Raw genomic sequence first — 19,319 nt, forward strand, 5'->3', positions numbered from 1 at the left:
CGACACTTTCTCGACAACTATTCTGCAAGACAGATAACCAAGTGCAACGACCATGAGACTCACCGGCAACATGTCGCCCACTCCGCTCAAGATCATGATTGTGGGCGACTCCATCACACACGGCGAAGAAGGCGATTTTACCTGGCGGTACCGAGTATGGGAATGGTTCAAGAACTGTGCGCCAGAGGTCGATATCAAGCTCGTTGGACCAGCTGTCGGAACAGTGCCTCCTCAGATTCCACAGCCTCCTCAGCCACCAAGATTACCATGGGAGAAGGAGCCCGAGGATAGAGACAGTGAGTAGAGCTTCGACTATAGATGGATCTCCAGCTTAACAGATTGCACAGTGACGTCTGGAGGATATTCTCGTTCCGCGTCCAAAGACTTCGACAAATTTCACTTCTCGCATACGGGTCGGCAAGTCGCCTGGGCCATGGACAGAATCAAGGAACAGGTCGAAACTTACCAGCCGGATATGCTACTGGTCATGCTTGGCTTTAATGACATGGCTTGGTTTGTTGCTGGTGCTGAAGACACTATCAAAAATACCCAAAAGTTCATCGAAGAAGCAAGATCAGCCAAGCCAGACATTCATTTCGCCATCGGAAATGTCCTTCAACGGGAACACATGCACGGACGTGACGACTTGGCCAAGATGACTGCAAGGTACAATTGTATGCTACTCGATGCCATCCCGGAATGGAGTAAGAAGAGTTCACGGGTCGAGCATGTCGAGATCGAAAGGAACTACGGCTATACACCGGACGAATGTAAGGGAACTCACGACGGCCTGCATCCCAATGAGCTGGGAGACTTCCAGATTGCCAAGGCATTTACGGAGACACTGCATCGAGCTTATGGTTATGGAAGTAAACCACTGAAGGTGCCAGCCCATATCCCCGAGCGACCGTTACCGGTGCCGTCGAACATTAAAGTCCAAGGTGTCTCGTATGGCGTGCAATGCACCTTTGATGCAGTTTACGGATCGCGAGGCTACGACGTGAGGCAGCGGGTGAAAGGTTCGGACGACTGGAATGAGATGCACATTGGACCAAATCAAGTCGATAACAGCTTTACCGGCGACGACACAGAGTGGGAATATCAGGTGCGCTCGACGGGTGGTATCGGACAGAAGGGCGAGTGGTCAGAAACTGCAAGAGGCCAAGCCAGGAGAGAAACCGCACCAGCTCCTCCAAACGGCAAAGTCTTCGCCACGCCGAAAGGTTTCGAAGCATCGTGGGACGAATTGCAAGGATGGGATGTGGACCGGTATTGCGTGCTGTACCAGGACAAGACTTCGCCAGGATTTCTCTGTGGGAAAGCTGCAGCGGGCACAACGGCTGAGGTTGATGATCTCGAGAAGGATCACCGCTTCGAAGTATGGGTGCAGACATGGACGAGCAAGGGGCCTGGTGTACCCGCTGGGATAGGAACGATTGTTGTTGGAAGCGGTGTGTTCTCTCGGCCGGCGAGTGCGAGCCGACAGAAATGAAGAACTTTTGACACTGTAAGTAGATGTATTGACTGATTAATGACGAAATGGTCAAAATTGTACACCAAGGGAAAGTCAGAGTTCCTTGACAACAGCGACGCATGGGCGAGACATCATTGAATACATCGAACCCGACGAATTCATGTTCATGAATCGGTCGCAGACTTCAATTACCACTTCGTCGCACCCATCTCCAGCAGATACCGCTTGCCCTTGTTTCTCCCTTCCTTGAGCGCGAGCAAAGCCTCTGCCAGAGCATCAACCCCATTCGCGCGAACTTCATAAGGATGGGGGGCCAGAATGCCATTCTGCAGGGCGTACGAGAGATAATTCATGGCCGTCAGCCCAAAAGCCTTCCGCCCATGGTTTGGACTATCCTCTCCATCTGGTCCATCAGGATCATTCGGCTCGAACACGCCGGGCGAGAATGCGATTTGGAGCTGTACGCCGGGAGGTACACGGTCTTTGAGGGTATCGTCCCAAGGATCGCCGACGGAAGATGTCACGATGGAGTCGTGCGGGTTGACGAGCCTTGCGCACAGTTCGCCTGTCTTAGGAGACCCGATCGCGTCGGCGGCGTAGTGAGCATCGTTGGCGACTTGATGCACTGCACGAATGAGTGCGTCTTCCTCTTGACGGTAGTCCACGATGACGTCGCCCTTGCTTGGGTTTATCACGCTCTTGATTGATTCGGCGCTGGATCCAGCAATAGCGATGATAGGGTGAATGTTGGCGAGCTTTGCAAGTTTGACGACGAAAGCCCCTACAGAGGATGATGCTCCATAGACGATGAATGGAGTCCTTGTATTGCCATTGGCGGGGTTCCATGGCGTTGGCAGAGGCTTGTCTTTGAATGCAAGCAAGGATGCGGTGAGATATGGGAGGCCGAAGGTGAGTGCATCTGTCGAGTGTTAGCTTCAGCCGTCTTGATCGCATGCTGCTTACCTTCAAAGGACACAGTTCCCGGTGTGATAGCACTGGCAAAGGTCTTCCCAACGGAGTACTCTGCAAATCCGGAGCTGTGGTTCACGCACATGACTCGGTCGCCGATATGGAATTGATATGCTTCTTTGCCTAACAACCACTGTCAGGGTGAATTGCTGGCGTTGGCCTGTTGTACCTACCAACGGCAACAACATATCCCACATAGTCTTTTCCTGGCGCTCGATGGACGGGAGACTTGAGCAAGCCATGTAAGGCAACACTCTGCTCCTCATTTGCACCCTTCCAATCGATGGGATTGACGCCAGCGAAGACAGCGCGAACAAGAATCTCGTCGTCCTTGAGCTGTGGAATGGGAGCATCGGACTCAAAGTCAACGCTGAGGTCAGGCTTGATGATGGCTTGATGCATAGTTTGGGGAATTGATTGCTCCATGGCTTTGTCTGTATTCGAGTGAACTGGTCCAGGGCCAGGCATCACACTCATCATGGGCTTCTTCTATACATGACCTGTGCTGGGTTCAGTCAAGGCCCCGCCGCCTGCGATGTCACGGCCTTGCAGATGCATCAGTCAGGAATTATTCATGTGGGGAACAAAACCACATTCCAGCTTTTTCTGCGTACAATAGGATGGATAGCTTAAACGATTGTGTCCCTGTGATAGGCTTACATCTCTTACGCTACATCAATGACATAGCCTGCCGTATCCTTGTTTAGTGAACGTACTCCACGGAACCTTTGTAAGCTTAGTACTTACTAACGGGCGCTTTGTCCAGGCTGAAGAATCGCTCTATGGGTTTCGAAGAGATTTGAGGAAGTGCTGTCCGTCAATACAGGGGAGGGAGGTGTTTGAAAGGCTGCACGCTAATGGTAGTAACGGGGAGGACTCTACAGAGCCTGCTGCGATCAAGCAAGCAAGGATACCTAGTGCGGGCGTACGTATTCCATGACAACGATGACAAGGTCCAATTTTGGTAACTCATTAGCCCTCATATGTTGTGCGGAAGCCAGAGGCTGAGCGCACGGACGTGGAAGTGTATCATGAGACCGCCCGTGACTGCCAAGACCAACAACAAGCGTGATTTGTTCAAAACCAGTTGGTACTAGACTATGCACTAGGTAGCGATAATCTGCGAGTCCTATTCAGAGTCCGTACGAAGGAAGATACGAAGAAATAATTCCAACTGAGGAGACAAATTCGCACAGAAAAAGGAGGCAAGGCCTTTGCCCTTCGTTTCAGACTACATGCGAGTACATCTTACTGTAACTCCGCTTCATCCTTCACAATTGCCACAGGTCCATCGTAAGTCTTCCTGGCGTGGGTGAAGTAAAGGACTGTCCCAATCCCCATCAACCCCACAAACAACACGCAAGCCCAGTTGAAATTCTCGGCGTTGACGGCGTACGCATTCGGCCAGAAGCTCCAGAAGAACGACCAGCAGGCATATACCAGAGCCAGTGCATTCACTGGAAGTCCCCAGCGACCCAGAGACCATCGCGCAGAAGGCAGATGCTGTCCTCTGATCCGTCGGATCAGCACGCAAGTCACGGACACCACGTAGGTGGCCATTAAGGCAACGGTCGAGAGGGACAGCATGGCGTTGAATGCGGCTGTGCTGCCAATGTTGATGAGAGAGATGATAATCGTGAAGATCATGGTGAAAATGATGGAGTTTAGCGGGACATGCCAGGTGGGGTGAACCTATCACATCACTGTCAGCTGTCGTCAAACAAGATTCTTCGCTGATACTTACCGCTCCTAGCCAGGAAGAGAAAGGCAGACCGTTGTCACGAGCGAAAGCAAACGTCTGTCGAGAAGTCGACGCCATTGCACTGATGGTGATCATGATGAGGAGAAACAAGATGACAACAGTCATTCCTGTCGTGCCAGCGCGACTGCCAGTAGCTTGCCTGAAGACATAGATGAACGGGTAACCGGGTGGATCTTCTAGAGCATCGCCCAGGCTGACCATACAGAAGAGGTAGCTGATGACCATGCCGAAGGTGAAAGGTATGTTGAGAAGGAACGACCAAACCATGCTTCGTGGCACGACTCGTCCAGCGTCCTCGACTTCTTCCGCCATATGAGCAACCGAGTCGGAGCCTTGGAAAATGTCAGCATTTACCATAACCAATCTTTTATGAATACTCACCCAATACACTGAACATCGCGCTGACCTGACCCACGAGTGTAGCCCATCCAACACTTGGCCATCCCGATCCATTGTCCGTGAAGGTCAGAAAAACTGCCGTAGGAGTTGTCTTCGGCGCAAGTACCAGGATGACAATGATGACGGGGAAGAAAGCGAAGAAGTGACTGGCCACAAAGACACCTTCGGCAAGTGGAAGATGCTTGACACCGACGACGTTGAAGATTCCAATTCCAATGACAGATGCGAAGATAAGCAGAGTGGCTTGCCACCTTGTCGCCCCGTAAGACTCATTGTTGATGGTTATCAGGGCCTGAACGATGGTGCCGACCAGGTAACAGTCGAGTGCCACGATACTCTGCCACGAGATTGTCGAAAGCCAGCCTAAGAGACCATCAGCTTGTGCATCAGAGGCATTGGGACAAAACGTACCAGACAGATAGCTGAGCAGCTTTTGCTGACTGCGTGGAGCAAACTCGCTGACCTGGACAAATATTAAGAAACAAGTTCGTCCAGAGGATCCTTCAAAGACTTACCCAATGATACTGACCTCCCGCGGTAGGAGCCATTGAAGACATCTCGGCCAAAGACAGCACGATAAATGTTTGACCTGTGTAGCACCAGCATAGCGACCAGAACAATCCTCCAGAGCCGCCTGCCAGCAAAGCCTGGGTATTGGAGGTCTGCAAACAAGGTTGGTGAATATACAAAGTCGTACATGGGCTACACTTACCATCAAGATCTCCCAGGTGCCCATCACACAGCACGTGAAGCCCACCGTGGTAATGAACTTGAAGTTTCGCCGGAACTGCTGCTGCTTGCCCATTCGTTTCATATCGCGCTGATCTTGAACGGTGAAACCCTCTTTTGCGACCGGATCGAGGGCATTCCACTCGCCTGGGTCCAGGAACGTTTCCTGGGGCGTGTCTTGGCCATTGTCCGAGACGGTACTCTTTGGCAGCTTCGCCAATTCAAAAGCTCCCTGGTCGCCGGCCGCCATGGTTGACTATAGAGATGCGTAACGACGGGTGGCGTGCTGAGGAGTTCGAGAAACCAGATGGCGAGGGACAGGAGTGACACCCCATGCGAGAAGTCATGGCAAGTGGCACAGCAAAGCCAAATGTGCGCCCAGTGTATCGAATTGACTGCCCAGAGCATTAACACAGGTACTGCGTTCGGGTGTCTACATTCATTGGTGGAGATTGCAGATCGGCATCGCAAGCTTGACTGGATTCTGCAGGAAACGCATTCTGGAGGCACGGGGCGTCCGGCACACCTTACCGACCCTGCCTCAAATTCACTCCCTCCAGCATTTAAACTTTGGGCTTGGAGCTACTGCAGGTGATTGACAGTGCCTATTGGACGCTGTTTCGTGCTCTTTCGTGGGTAACTTTCACAATATGGGGGTGCAGGCTGGGCAATTGAGGGTGGCACAGCGACAGGAAGGCCGAGAGTCGACATATCTCCTTCTTCTCCTTCTTCACCCAAGAATGCATTCTCGAGCGATGAACGATGCCGACTTACTTACCAAATACACCTGAGAACCGCGAGGGATTGATTGTCATATTCGCGGCGGTGGGCGTGTGCTGGAGCGCGACGGTCCTGGTCTTTCGGCTCTGCGGCAGTCTTCTACGGCGCAACGGGCTTGATGCCGGAGACTGGACAATCGTCACGCTGACTGTGAGCCAAGGGTGAAATACATTGATCAAAGCAATGACTTACTGAGAGCACAGTGCATCGGGACATCATGTTCAGTTGCGATCTTCTTGGCCGTCAAGTACGGTCTAGGAGAACGCAATTACCTCAGAAATCTTTCAAATGATTACAGCGCAGCCAAGGTCTGGCCTACCACGCATGTTGGTCTCAATCATGGTGACAAGGCTGAACGAATGACTAGGCCCTCTACGCGTCAGACCTCCTTTATACCTTCACACTGGGCTTCTCAAAACTAGCCACGCTCCAACTTATCAGCGCCTTGAGTCCCGATAAGCGCCATAAACGCGTATGCTACGGGCTTTCCGCCTTTATAGCATTATGGACGATAGCAGCCATCTTCACCATCGCCCTGCGATGCAACTTGGCAGCACCGGCTTCAGACCTCACATCTGTCCAGTGCCCAAGCCTGGTTCGTACAGCTTGCCTCGAATCGAGTCATGGTTTCTGACCTTGAGCAGTTCTCGCGTTGGGCTGCCCTTGAGTCCATCAGCCTTTGCAGTGAGCTCATGATCTTCGTCATCACAGTTGTCATGATACGTGATCTTCAGATGTCGATGAAGAAAAAGGCCATGGCCTTAGCCATCTTCGCTGTGCGGTTGCCGTACGTATCCGAGCCTACGCTTGTATGCTCTCACTGACGGCATCTAGTGTTGTGATACCCATCGCTTTCCGTCTGCGCTACCTTCACGCAGCCTTCGTCTCTGACGACTATCTCTTCACCGTCACAGGCGCCATCCTCGCTACACAGTGTGCTTTGCACTACTCCGTCATGTCGACCTCATTCTTCTACTTGAAGCCGTTCCTCGCAGCCTTCAATAGCAACCTGGGAGCATCTACCAAGCTCGACACAGTAGTGGCGACGCGCTCATCAGGAAGAAGGGATGGCAGCCAAAGCAACAGCAATAGCAATAACAAGTCGTGGCACACGGCGGTCCAGACTGCAGTCCAGACCGTTCCTCCCGTCCAGGCGGAAAGAGAACTTGAGGATCTGCACAGGAGTAATTCGGTGGATTCGAATGCCCCAATCATCTGGAAGACTCGATCATATCGTGTGGACGTTGAGGATGAAGAGCGATGAGATGTATTGACCCAATGCAGCACCATGAATCGACGTTAACAACCTGATTACCACGACTCTCTGCTCTGGCAAATTTTCCACCCTTCCACATGCACGATACTCAGTCTCACACCATGTGATAGCCTTGGCTGCCCGCCTCCACTGGCAGACGCAAGCTGACCTACCGGGTGAGGATGACATTGGTCATTGCAAGTCCTGTTCCATTCAACAAAGCTTTGATCTCGCTGGGTGGATGATTGCAAAAGCGATCATGACCACCAGCATCAGCAATGCATCGAAGACATAAATGACCCATTCCTGCACCCAGAATTGTCAGCAAAGCTCAACCTGGTGGCCGGAGTGTCTTACATTCGTCATCAGGTACGCATCTTCGCCCACGGAGTATTCGATGAGTCGAACTACAACGCGAATGAGTACCACCAGGGTGCAAACATAGATATGATCAAATGCTTGGCCCAGGGGGCCACATACTTTTGGGCCTTTTCCGCCAGGTTGCGAGAAATGCGCTGATGGAATAGTGTTGCGGGACAACAAACAGGACGAAGAATACGATCTGGACGACCAGTCCGACAATAATGACAGTCTTGCCAGTCTTTGAAGAACTGCTGTCGTCGAATGACAGCATGCCTGCGCCTATGCAAAGGTCAGCCCAATTCATCGACCGATCGGAGCAGAGGGAGCCTTTACCCATCATCTGGACGAGGAACGCCACGACGTCTCCAAACACAAAGACCTTTGTGAGCCAAGTAATCCGCATGATTGCGAAAGATGGGCCATCCGTCAACCGAATGATGCGACCCAGCTCCATGTACATACTCGCTGCCAGAAGGGACGGTGCCACCAGGACCGAAATCTGACTGGCAACGTATATTCCAACTGAATAGTCTGGTCTCTGCGAAGCCGATAGGGCTCTCTGGGAGCGAAGTTAGCGTTGATCTTCACGCAGAAGGAGAAGGGTTGTAAGAACGAGAGCATAACCAACGGTCTCGACTACGAATACGTGAGCTTGCACTTCTCCACATATCAATCTTCAGCGGCTACAGATTCCTCCCACCCAAAATTCGAGTCAGTATCAAGTGCGAGTCCGGAAGACTCGGTAGCCATGGATCAATGTCAGGATGCCGAATACTGCTGCGGTAACGGCCGCGCCTGCAACGGACGGTGTGTATTTGTAAAAGTCGCTGTCGTTTGAATCTGACATTTCCGATGGACTAGTCTTTGCGAATGATTGTAGAAGTTTGAATTTTTGCTGCTTGAAGACCCTAAGCGCTGAGTGCGTTACTATATACCTCTGTGCCTGACCTCGAAAACACTTCGTTATTCGACTTACGACTTTTACGAGGCAACACCACCGCCTATCCTAGTGACGACGTAGACTGCGAGGAGGAGCGCACGACTTGTATGTGGTATCCATCGACACAATGATACCGACATAGAGACTGGACAACGGGAGTTGGACTCGGATGGTATGCCTGTTACGAGAAGGTCAAATTACGAAACATGAGAGCCGCAATAATCCGTTCTGATGGTCTATAATTATTTTCAGTATCCCTTGAGACGACATTTCTACCCATGACCCCTAGTCTATGCATGTGCCGAGCAACTAGGAAAAGTTCGTACCCCTGCGACTTGAAATTCTGATGCCTTCGTATACTCGCACGATAGCTTAGTCCGTTGTGGCTGTACTCATGCGACTTCACCGGAAGCGCACATAACCAGTATAAACGCAAATGCCAGGAATAGTCCAGAGACATGGCTTCTTGTTCCAAGTACGATCATCTCGGCAGTACAGTCGCTTTAATTTGGAGTGAACGTTGCATTCATTGACTGCCCTCTAATGCCGAGCTGGCTAGGCAGAGGTGAAGTCTCTGCAAAAGTTTTCGCTACCTAGGCTCTAACGATAGTTCTTATGTTGAATGGGTTGTGTGAACAGGGTGGGCGTACTATGTTCATCTGATGGCTTGGCGGTCACATGTTAGCGCGCGGCTGATCCCGGTCCCCGATCTTGCTACAGATCGTCACAGCTTTGTCGAATATAAAAGCTCAGGTTCATTCCAGTCTTAAGGGGCCATACTCAGATAAGGATTCTTCTCACCAAAACTTGACCTGTTACTCACCATGACCCAACAGAAGCACTAATGTTCGAGATCTGGTACTGCCTCTAGCGAATGAGACCCCTTGTACACTCTGGTCGAAATACCTTCGCTCGAAGACAGTCATCAGAGTCCATAGGATGACACAATCTGCCTTAATTTGCTACTTCCTAAAAGAGCCCTGGCTCCACTCCAGCCGCAAACTCTCGCATGCCAGCGGCTTGCCTGAAACGGCAAGTTTACGTTTTCTGAGTCACGCGATTGGCCGAAGAGCGAGAATCTAACAGTCAAGCAACATCAAAGCAAACCTTGTACGAGACTGTTTCGCGCAGCCTCCACTCACAGAAAGCCTACATATTCCTCTGCATGCCAGGAGTCGTAGACCTCACCGAATGGTACAGCCTGCAGCGTGAGCCTGATCGCATCCGAATGCCTATTCCTCGAGACCAGCCACAATGACAGTCCCTCTTCAGCGGCAAAGAAAGAGGCACCACAAGACCAGGACAGGTGAGTAATTGAGAGCAACGTGTGGAAGTAGGCTGACTCGTGATGCGCAGGATGCAGGACGTGTCGCCAGAGGCGCATCAAGGTAAGAAACAAACCAACACCATGCACAGACCTGAGCCTGATTCGAAAAGTGTACCGAAGAGCGACCGGAGTGCAGTCAATGTATGCTTTTCCCCACGGGTATCGTGAGGCTCCGCTCATTGTCATCCCTTAGGTATCAGGTCAAGACGGCACTGCCTCGGGTACGAGCTTGCACAAGCAAGTGAGCCAGGATCGGTCCCCAACATCTTGCCAAAAGCTCCATCTTTGAAACGAGCACCGCACTCTTTTCTTGCAACACTCAGCTCTCGAGAGCGCATGTCCTTGGAATTCTTCCAGCTCCATTCTATCCACCATTTGCCAGGTTCTTTGATGTGTCTGCCCTGGGAACGACTGATCCTTCGAACTGGTTACAACGAGCCTTGCATAATCCATGCAGCAGTCGCAATTGCAGCGATGAATCGGTTCCAGGGAGGTTCTCAGCAGTCTGTCTCGTCGCCCAACTCGCCTTCCGATGCGAAGGACATGGACCAGTACGAATTCGCTCTCGCCCAGTACAGCAAATCAATGAAGCATCTTCACACATATATCGACGCTGGTCCAACGCACTCGACGGACACGAGACAAGAAATGGTCCTCTTGCTTACTTTAATGTTTTTCTGTTTCAACGTTTTTCAGCAAGACGATGCTAGGGCAATCGCTCACGTAGCAATGGGACTCAAAATCTTACGTTCCGGCTTACCGCCACCCGGACAAGGTTTAGATGACTGCAAAGGGGAGCAGGCTATCACTGTAAAAGTCAGGCCTCGGAGTGGACTTGACGTCCTCGTTCAAGTCTTTGTGCGGCTCGATGGCGACTCCTCTCTGGCGACTCCTGAGTACGGCTTCTTGAAACCTGTGTGCAGTGAATCAATACCTGACTCCTTTGCGTCACTAGGCGAAGCAATGGTGCGTGATCAAGCATGGAAGATTGTCTATGTTCTGACGGTGGTGTAGGTGCACTTGGATGTCTTGACTGGTGAATTGAGATCACTGGCCGAACGCCTGGAGGCTCTGGCAGATGCAGTCATCAAAATCCATTCTAATGCAGCAATGGATGTGAGCACTCTTCGATGTCTCAGATACGTGACGTGTCGAAGTATGGAATACCCCCAAGCCTTGGTACTCCGACTTGAGCATCTGAGGCAGGATCTCAGAGCGTGGATGTCTGCTCACGCCCTGATCCGCTGGGATCCAAAGATGAGTTGATGCACATCATGATAAATTGCCACTTCTTCGCTGTCTGGCTCATGGCAAAACACATGGGATGCAACGACGAGGACGAGTACGACATCTCTCTGCAACAATTCGACCACATACTCTCGCTAGCCGAGCGATTTGTGGTTCTCGATCAGACCTTCCCAGAAAGCTGCAGACCAGCCAGCACGACAGGCACGCACATACCCGCCTGCGTGTATGAGATTGCCCTCCGTTGCCGGGATTCCTCTATTCGGCGTCGTTGTATTGCGCTGCTTCGCCGTCTGAATCTGAATGGGGTTTTCGACGGTTTCTATCTTTCCTCGTGGCTTCGCTGCATTATCGAAATAGAAGCCACGCGCGCTCAAAAGCTGGATCCTGCACTCTCCTCTGTCAAGAACCTCCGCTGTGAAGACATTCCCGAGCAAGCACGAGTGCTAGAGACGGTCTACTTGGAGCAATGGGACGAGACGATCAATCTTCACAACTTTTACAAAATGGATCATGGCCGGGTGTTGGTAGCCAGCCATGCGAATACTGGCAACTACGCAGACGTTGTGATTGAAGAGGTGGTATTCTTTGTTGATCGCTCAATGGCCACATTCGACGAGGCAAATTCTTCAGGCATTCTGCAAATGTCGCCCACATGCCTCTACTCCCCTGCGGCTGGAGTATTGCTGGCTCAATAGATCCAGCCCCAAGGTAGTCTTTAGAGGTGACTCTAACGTTTTAAATATTACATTTCTATACTTTAGGGCTAAATATAAAAATATAATATAAAGGGGTAAATAGAGACAGCGGTATGTAGAGTCGGGAGCCAAGCAGTGGATCAGGCCCTGAGCTATACTCGTACTATTGATAAGACATGCAATTTGTGCTGTCGAGCTATCGTGCCTGAGGGCTATCTAGAGAGACAAGAGACATGCTTCAGGTCCGCAGTCATACTAATGAGGTGCTCTTTGCGTTTCACATTTGACATCCACTATCCAAACATGTCCTCCAATCTGCCAAAGTCAAATCGGGATACTTGAATCCCACAATATCTCCAACCTCCGTCAATGCCTGCGTCGTACTGACACCAGTCGTGTTACTCCCATGTACATGAGCACTAACAATCAATGCCGACCTGGGAATTCCAATCTTAATGCATCTCACAAGCAGGTCCCAGGCGTACAGACTCTTGTAATACACTGCGTTCGAACCGGGATTGACGATGTCAGCCTCGTAAAGAATGAATGTGTCGGAGTCTGTGGCATTGGCCTTTGTCACTACCGGGAAAGCTTGGTCTTCGGTGTGTGGTGGACTGGATGGGGACCAGTATGATCGAAAGTCGATGAGGTTATCCCTAAAGACGAAGGGCTTTTCTGCAGTGTATGTAATGATTCGTTGTGCAATAGCCTGTCCGTAGTAGTTTCGTGCAACATAGGGTACCACCAAAGTTGCGCCATCGTTGACATAGTCGACAAACCCATCTGCATGATCGCTATGGTGGTGCGTCGGGACGACATGGGTGATTTTCTTGTCCGGTCGAGTCTGTCTGAGCCACTCGATTATGATCTTCGATCGATGCGGTGGTGCATCGGTTATGATGAATCCAGTTTCGTGCTCTATGAGCAGCTGGTTGTAGTCGTTGTAGCCGACATATATCTTCATGATGTTTTTGAAGGTTGGATCTGGGTAATCGACTACAATGGACGAGGTATTGTACATTTCTGTAAAGGGACCGGCCCAGATTCCTGCTTCGTACCACTCGTGAATCTCCGACAACGGATACTCGGGGCTAGATGAGGGCTGGGCGGCAGTAAGTCTCTGCACTGTGTTCTGCGGATCTGGAGTCGGTGCGTGACCTTCAAAGAATCCAGATGGGAACGCAGGGTTGACGGTGATGGAGTCTAGCAGGATGTCTTCGAGGACATACATTGAGTTGTAGACGGTCTGTAGTCGGAGAGGAAGCTTGATGCTCGACCCATTTCGGATTTCAGATGGCTGGAAGTTCGTAAAGACCAAGTCGCTCGTCGATGGCCCATAGACGACATGATTCTCCAAAGACCGCACCGCATAAGGGAGCTTTGTCGCCAGATCGAAGAGCAGCGTCAAGCCAAGTTCAGCGCTTTCAATGGCACCGTAGGTCGCCCTACTATAACGCTGCTGTACCTGGTACTTCTCCAACTCGGTGTCATTCTTCAGGAACTGCTGTAGCAGCCACGGTAAAGCATATTGATGGGCTTGATGAATCAAGTAGTTCGTCACCAGTTCGTCCGTGTATCCTTGCGTAGATCGAAAGTCGGACAAGAAGTTGTTCGAGCCGTTGACAAAGCAAGCGTACTGCTCTGAGTCGTCACGAACTACCAGAGACATGTCTGCTAACGGTCGTAGAGATGGGATCTCCCATACCCAGTAGTCATCATAAGCGTATTCCCGATCGATGCGAGAGCTCAAGCCTGAGCTGTTGAACCGGAAGGATATATTCGAGGATCCTGTTGTTGCTACGGACTGGTCGAGCGATTCGAGGGTGTAAGTCTGGCTCAAGGTGCCACTGCGGTAGAGCCTGAGAGGTGTTCGCATCAGTATCAATGCATCACATGCAGCGTGTTGGCACATACTGGCCACCATTGTACGTCAACCCTCTAACCTCTTGCAGTACCTCAAGTCCCCCAATAGCGTTGACCACTTGCAAGACATCTGCGATAGAGGCTGGTTGTCGTGATGTTCCATTGCCCGAGCTTGTCGAGTTGTACAACTGAAGCCTACTTGGCGCTGTAAGGCTGGCAACAAGGGCCGGGAAAAGTAATAGCGTTCTCAACTTGATGCTCATCATTTTGCCGATAAGAAGGCAAGTAATTCGTTGCAGTGTACTGGAGAAGGGCAGGGGAGGTTTTATCAGAGCACGAGACAGACTCACATTCTTGAAGAAGAACCATGCTTAGCAGGACAGACCAAACACCGCTTTGCCGGGTGCTTCGAGAGCCCGTGTTTCAGGTGGAACAGGATGAAATCTCACAGCAAATACCCATTTGGGAGAGCCTTGGAGGCATCGGATATACGTCTCTCCACGGTGATTGCCACAGTCTGGGAAAGATGCCATGACATTGAGGGCGTTGACTTGACAGAATGATTCATCGAGATCCAAGGCGAACCTTCTTGACGCCTGCTCTGATTTTCCTCAATGAGAAGAACGAATATCTGTTTGATCGTACTCGTGCTTTCTAAGCTACCGTCTTGTGTTTCCCGTGTCGCTCTTGCCACTCGACTGCCTATCACCAGCTACTCTTCTCAGAAATCTCGAGCTAGTACCTTCCACCGTTCCATCACTTCCTGCGCAGCTCGGCGAAAACCTGCAGCTCGAATGCGTCCAAGCTCGTTCGGCGAAAAGGCTGATGGAGACCCCTTTTCACAAGCAGGCTCAAGCGTTCCGGGCCCGAAAACTTTCTCGGCCGTGAAAAGCTACGATGCAGTCTACGTCGATCATGTTGCGTCTTCGAGGCTTTCTAATCCAAGATGGTGATGTGACCATCTGTGCTTTGTAGGTTAATGGTCGTGTCTGATTGCTGTTCAGCAAAGATGTTTTCGTATATATCTCAAAGCGGCCGTGCTTGTTACATACACGCCAAGGCATCACAATGGAACGACTCGAGCACATTCTCTCCTTCATCTCTGCCGCGCCGAGGGCTAGACGACTTGATGTCGATCCCGAGAAAGAGCTGAACTATGGGCAGGTTGACTTCGCCACGGACAACACCGAGAACCCTAAGAACTGGTCGTCGACACGGAAATGCTACCTCACAGGAGTCGCAATCCTCATGGTCATGAACGCCACCTTCGCCTCATCAGCCCCTACAGGAGTAATCCAGGGGATCAGTGACGATCTGAAGGTCTCTGTCGAGGCCGCTGGTCTTGTTACGACACTCTTCTTGCTTGGATATTGTGCGGGGCCTCTGTTCTGGGCGCCTTTGTCTGAGTTCTATGGGTGGGTTAACATCGCTATCTATATTTGGGCTTATGAGTCTGACTTCACCTTCTGAACAGCCGCCGCTGGATCTTCTACATCACCTTCACGCTCTACGTCACCCTCAACTTCCTCTGCGCTTTCACCCCCGATTTCGGTGGGCTCCTAGCTGGTCGTTTCCTAACTGGCACCGCAGCCAGCGCCATTCTGTCGAACGGGCCTGGTTTGATCTCTGATATCTGGGGACCGGTAGGGCGAGGCAACTCTATGGCTATCTTCATGGTCGCGACGTTCTGCGGTCCAGCACTTGGTCCCGTCGTTGCTGGCTTTCTCGAAGTCACCAAGACATGGCGGTGGTGCTTCTATGTCCTGTTATGGCTGGGCGGTCTCACTGAGGTCTTCGTCCTTACTGTACCCGAGACGTTACCAAAGGTTGTACTCGCGAAGAAGGCCAGAAGAATGCGGCAAAGCAAGAACAATGGCTCCAAGACACCAGATCTAGAGAAAAAGGAGTCTCTCCTATCGATCTTCAAAACGACTCTGACAAGACCATGGATCATCCTCTTCGACCCAATCAGCTTCCTCGTCGCCATCTACTATTGCGTGGTATACACTTTGCTATACATGCTCTTCAGCATCTACCCCATCGTCTTCCAACAGAAACGAGGGTGGAACGCCGGCGTAGGAGAGCTTCCCTTGATCGGCACGGTCATCGGCGCCTGTCTGGGCGGTGCTATCCTACTATTCATCGGCTCCAGAGAACGAAAAGCTATGAAGGAGGGCCACACAAGAACACCAGAAGATCGACTGCCTCCTGCCATGGCTGGTGGGGTCTTGTTTGCTCTGACAATGTTCTGGTTTGCTTGGACTGCGGAGTTCAATTCCATCCATTGGATCGTACCGACGCTCGCTGGTACGTTCCTTGCCACGGCCATATTGCTGGTGTTCTCTGGCTTCATCGTCTTCATCATCGACAGCTATCTCATGTATGCGGCCAGTGCGGTGGCGGCGAACACTGTGACTCGGTCAGCGTGTGCCGCAGCATCGCCGCTATTTACGCAGTGCATGTTTGATGCTTTGGGCGTCGGAGGTGGTGGATCGCTCATTGGAGGTGTTGGAGTCCTGCTGGTACCGATTCCATTCATCTTCTACAGATACGGCGCATCGATTAGAAAACGTTCGAGGTTTGCTCCTACAGACTCGTGAGAATTATACAATACAGCTATTGTGTCTATAAAGCTTCTTTACATACTTTACTCGAGGACGAAAAGACTCTTGGAAAAGACCTCGCTGGGCATATGCGCAATGACTTCGTCCCTCTGTTGGCCTGAGGAAGAGCCAAGAGCATGTGCCTCCACCCTTGTGCCATCCGCACTCTTTCTCCATCTGATAGGGCCAGGCAAGATGGTCGGTATCCCGTCCTCCATATTCATCAACCCCAAAAGCTCCGAGTCGATCAAAGGCAGATCCCCAAACTCCCAATCAAGCGTACCACCGTAGCGTTTGGGAATCTCGGAGGAATCAACGAATTTCTCCAGAGTCGGTTTGACTTGGGCTTCTGACAGAATGAAAATCGTCGAGACTGTGATTGGATCGAACCATTGTTTGATCCAGTTCCAGACTGTCGGAAAGAATGACGGTGCGCCGACGATGAATGTTTTGCCTAGCGTTTCCGGGTAGTGAGCAGTTGCTAGAGCACCCGCATCTTGCAGGTGCTTCTTCAGACTCCAGAACTGGCGGATGCTCACCCCGGAGATGTCGACAATGTTGCAAGTCTGAGAGATGGGCGTTTCGGGGTGCTTCCTCGAAGGCACTGATGAGCACAAGGGAAATACGAAGTTGGTAAGATGCTCGTAGGTCGCGAAAAGCCGACGAAGCTTGGGCGAGAGACCTCCGTGTGCTTCAGACTTTGTAAATGTTTCCGTCTCTGATAGCTTCTTCGAATCGAGGCCTCCAATATTGAAGACGTACAGCGGGATGCCCATTTTGTCACGTCGCCCGGTCCAGTGTGTGTACTAAACCACGGTCAGCCTCTCGCGTCTGCGCATTGCTTTTGAACACCTCACCAGTACTCTAGTCGCCTCGTACTCGTCGATGTCGATCGTGTTGTACCAATTCTCAATATCCTGCTCCTTTCGCCAATCTTCCGTAGCCTGGAATTGGGCCAGTGCATCGCCAGGCACAAATCTGCGAGCTCTCGAGAACCGTAGCAGCGTCTCATCATCGTGACTTGGCTGCTCGCTCTTGTTTCCAGGCTTGTAGCATCCTTCTTCTTCGCAGATGGCCTTGAAATCTTCTAGTGCTTTTATCTGGCTGGCCGATAGATGGTGAAGGTGACCAGCGGGATATTCGTGGGCAGATGCCTGCTCTGACAGCTCGCCTCGTGACATTTCGATGCTGGTGTTTGTGCTTGTGATCGCGGATGGTTGTAATTTTGAATTGACCTGCCAAAGACGCTGAACTTGACGCATATATATTTTTCGTGTTGCCGTCGTCATTCAATGCCGAGCACAGCCTTGCCTTAAATTAGCTTGCCCTAAAATTCCTGTGCCTGGGTTACATAACAAATGCTGCTACGGTTTTGGGATTAGTGTCGAGAATGACGCCACATTATGAAAACCTAGTTGTTCCAGGTTGTCTTCCAGAACCTCACCTGCCGTATCAGAGGACCGTATTATGTTAAAGTAGCCCTCACAGGCCGACTCTGTCTCGTGCTGCGGCCAAACCTTCGCATCGAATCGTGCTTATGAATCTGGCAATTCAGCTGTTGATGTTGGGAGCCTCCTGACGAAAAGGGGCACCGACATATCTCTCAATGCTTCCAGAGTACCAGCTGAGCCACACGACGAATTCTCCTGGCTGCGTTACTGTCCACAAAGGGTCAAGTAGGCCTTCATCTGCTATCCAGAGTCGAGTATTGCGACGCCGACCTTTGATGATGCTGACGCGAAGACGTCGCAGGCGTGGCATCGCGGCGACGACTTTCCAAAGGTCATTCCATTCTTCAACTTTGAAGCGAGGCTGCTGCAGCGCTGACAATTCGTCCGGTTCATGAAGCCTCCAGTATTCAAGCCAGAGCATGAGCGAAGTCATGGCTGCAAAACGCTGAGGTGTTATGTGATTCCTCAAGAACAGAAGATCGGTCGAGCGATGAAACAACCACGTATTGTAGCTATAGCGATAATTGATGGTCTCGATGTATCTGGCGGACCTATCAGCCTCTTGCCGCGAGATCGAGCCGGGGATGATACAGTTGCCGACACGTTGAAGGTAGAGCAATAATCGCGACTCGAGCACAGCCGTTAATCGCTCGCGACGGATCCAGACTGTCGCTATGTCTGGCATTGTAGCATTGGATTCGCAATCGTGGGACTTCTTGGGACTGCTTCCCCCTTGAGACCGTGAATGTCATCCTCAACTCTTCGAATAAAACGAGATCGTAAATGAGCTGCCGGATTTCTAGGGGTATTTTGGTCAAGAGCAGGGCATTTTGAGGTCTCTTTGAACGAAGCCAATGGTGTTTCCGCGCAAAGGTCAGTCTCTTGCGAGTGCTTGGACGTGCCTTGTTGGGCAGGAGTCTTACGAAGCGTCTTGCAGTGCGCGATATGCTCTGTCGAAACGGTTCTATACGGCTGTGTTCTGAGCTGCTGGCCATCGTGATATGAGGCACTGATGGAGTCCGCGATGGGAGGGGGGTTGTCTTGAGTGTGTTGATGGAAAGCCTGGAGGTACAGGTTGGATTCGGTTTATCTCAGAAGTGTCAGACCTTTTCCGGCGATACCGCCTTTGGAAGCTTTCTGGATCCCTCTTTCTCGCCTCGTCAGCACCACACGCTTCATCATCAACGAGTGTAACCTTGGAACCAATGATCCACGCGACAGCGACGGCCACCAGGCAATCCAAGAGATGGCCACTGAGACTTCGTACTTGTTTGATCGAGGTCGCTGCTGGCTTTCGCGGCAAGGAAACCCGTCCGCACATCACGCCCACTCCGGTAGACCATGGAGCTTCAGGATCCAGATATGACGACAGTACGTGAGACGCAGAGGAGCAGCTGAATACCTTGGCCTCTCGCCTTTCTTCCAAGTCCACTACGTTTTATGCCTGGGGACAGAATCTGC

At 51.4% G+C, this 19,319-nt stretch overlaps 10 protein-coding genes across 10 annotated transcripts; 4 read left to right on the forward strand and 6 right to left on the reverse strand.

Moving 5' to 3' along the window:
• Window positions 1-52: 52 nt before the first annotated feature.
• M409DRAFT_64146 (uncharacterized protein) lies at window positions 53-1,492 on the forward strand (the record flags this gene model as incomplete). The annotated part of the gene is made up of 2 exons (XM_033815941.1): window positions 53-296; window positions 348-1,492. The coding sequence occupies 2 exons, from the start codon at window positions 53-55 to the stop codon at window positions 1,490-1,492; spliced, it is 1,389 nt and encodes a 462-aa protein (XP_033671273.1).
• A 170-nt stretch (window positions 1,493-1,662) lies between these two features.
• Window positions 1,663-2,869, reverse strand: M409DRAFT_19208 (uncharacterized protein; the record flags this gene model as incomplete). The annotated part of the gene is made up of 3 exons (XM_033804826.1): window positions 1,663-2,393; window positions 2,438-2,566; window positions 2,617-2,869. The coding sequence occupies 3 exons, from the start codon at window positions 2,867-2,869 to the stop codon at window positions 1,663-1,665; spliced, it is 1,113 nt and encodes a 370-aa protein (XP_033671274.1).
• Window positions 2,870-3,691: 822 nt separating this feature from the next.
• M409DRAFT_19209 (uncharacterized protein) lies at window positions 3,692-5,583 on the reverse strand (the record flags this gene model as incomplete). Its single annotated transcript, XM_033804827.1, has 6 exons — window positions 3,692-4,135; window positions 4,188-4,537; window positions 4,587-4,967; window positions 5,016-5,067; window positions 5,120-5,266; window positions 5,317-5,583. 6 exons carry the CDS (start codon window positions 5,581-5,583, stop codon window positions 3,692-3,694), a joined length of 1,641 nt encoding a protein of 546 aa, XP_033671275.1.
• A 512-nt stretch (window positions 5,584-6,095) lies between these two features.
• M409DRAFT_19210 (uncharacterized protein) lies at window positions 6,096-7,377 on the forward strand (the record flags this gene model as incomplete). The annotated part of the gene is made up of 5 exons (XM_033804828.1): window positions 6,096-6,263; window positions 6,317-6,421; window positions 6,481-6,708; window positions 6,758-6,900; window positions 6,948-7,377. 5 exons carry the CDS (start codon window positions 6,096-6,098, stop codon window positions 7,375-7,377), a joined length of 1,074 nt encoding a protein of 357 aa, XP_033671276.1.
• Window positions 7,378-7,581: 204 nt separating this feature from the next.
• M409DRAFT_64148 (uncharacterized protein) lies at window positions 7,582-8,578 on the reverse strand (the record flags this gene model as incomplete). The annotated part of the gene is made up of 4 exons (XM_033815942.1): window positions 7,582-7,674; window positions 7,726-7,883; window positions 8,065-8,290; window positions 8,471-8,578. 4 exons carry the CDS (start codon window positions 8,576-8,578, stop codon window positions 7,582-7,584), a joined length of 585 nt encoding a protein of 194 aa, XP_033671277.1.
• Window positions 8,579-9,925: 1,347 nt separating this feature from the next.
• On the forward strand, window positions 9,926-11,941 carry M409DRAFT_51436 (uncharacterized protein; the record flags this gene model as incomplete). Its single annotated transcript, XM_033811802.1, has 6 exons — window positions 9,926-9,977; window positions 10,028-10,059; window positions 10,109-10,219; window positions 10,488-10,964; window positions 11,013-11,114; window positions 11,213-11,941. 6 exons carry the CDS (start codon window positions 9,926-9,928, stop codon window positions 11,939-11,941), a joined length of 1,503 nt encoding a protein of 500 aa, XP_033671278.1.
• A 277-nt stretch (window positions 11,942-12,218) lies between these two features.
• M409DRAFT_51437 (uncharacterized protein) lies at window positions 12,219-14,070 on the reverse strand (the record flags this gene model as incomplete). The annotated part of the gene is made up of 2 exons (XM_033811803.1): window positions 12,219-13,800; window positions 13,856-14,070. 2 exons carry the CDS (start codon window positions 14,068-14,070, stop codon window positions 12,219-12,221), a joined length of 1,797 nt encoding a protein of 598 aa, XP_033671279.1.
• Window positions 14,071-14,872: 802 nt separating this feature from the next.
• M409DRAFT_64149 (uncharacterized protein) lies at window positions 14,873-16,404 on the forward strand (the record flags this gene model as incomplete). Its single annotated transcript, XM_033815943.1, has 2 exons — window positions 14,873-15,219; window positions 15,279-16,404. The coding sequence occupies 2 exons, from the start codon at window positions 14,873-14,875 to the stop codon at window positions 16,402-16,404; spliced, it is 1,473 nt and encodes a 490-aa protein (XP_033671280.1).
• Window positions 16,405-16,451: 47 nt separating this feature from the next.
• Window positions 16,452-17,588, reverse strand: M409DRAFT_19215 (uncharacterized protein; the record flags this gene model as incomplete). The annotated part of the gene is made up of 2 exons (XM_033804829.1): window positions 16,452-17,213; window positions 17,265-17,588. The coding sequence occupies 2 exons, from the start codon at window positions 17,586-17,588 to the stop codon at window positions 16,452-16,454; spliced, it is 1,086 nt and encodes a 361-aa protein (XP_033671281.1).
• A 370-nt stretch (window positions 17,589-17,958) lies between these two features.
• M409DRAFT_51439 (uncharacterized protein) lies at window positions 17,959-18,543 on the reverse strand (the record flags this gene model as incomplete). The annotated part of the gene is made up of 1 exon (XM_033811804.1): window positions 17,959-18,543. One exon carries the CDS (start codon window positions 18,541-18,543, stop codon window positions 17,959-17,961), a length of 585 nt encoding a protein of 194 aa, XP_033671282.1.
• Window positions 18,544-19,319: the final 776 nt, after the last annotated feature.

Source organism: Zasmidium cellare, assembly GCF_010093935.1.
Source record: "Zasmidium cellare ATCC 36951 unplaced genomic scaffold M409scaffold_7, whole genome shotgun sequence".
Lineage (NCBI taxonomy): Eukaryota > Fungi > Ascomycota > Dothideomycetes > Mycosphaerellales > Mycosphaerellaceae > Zasmidium > Zasmidium cellare.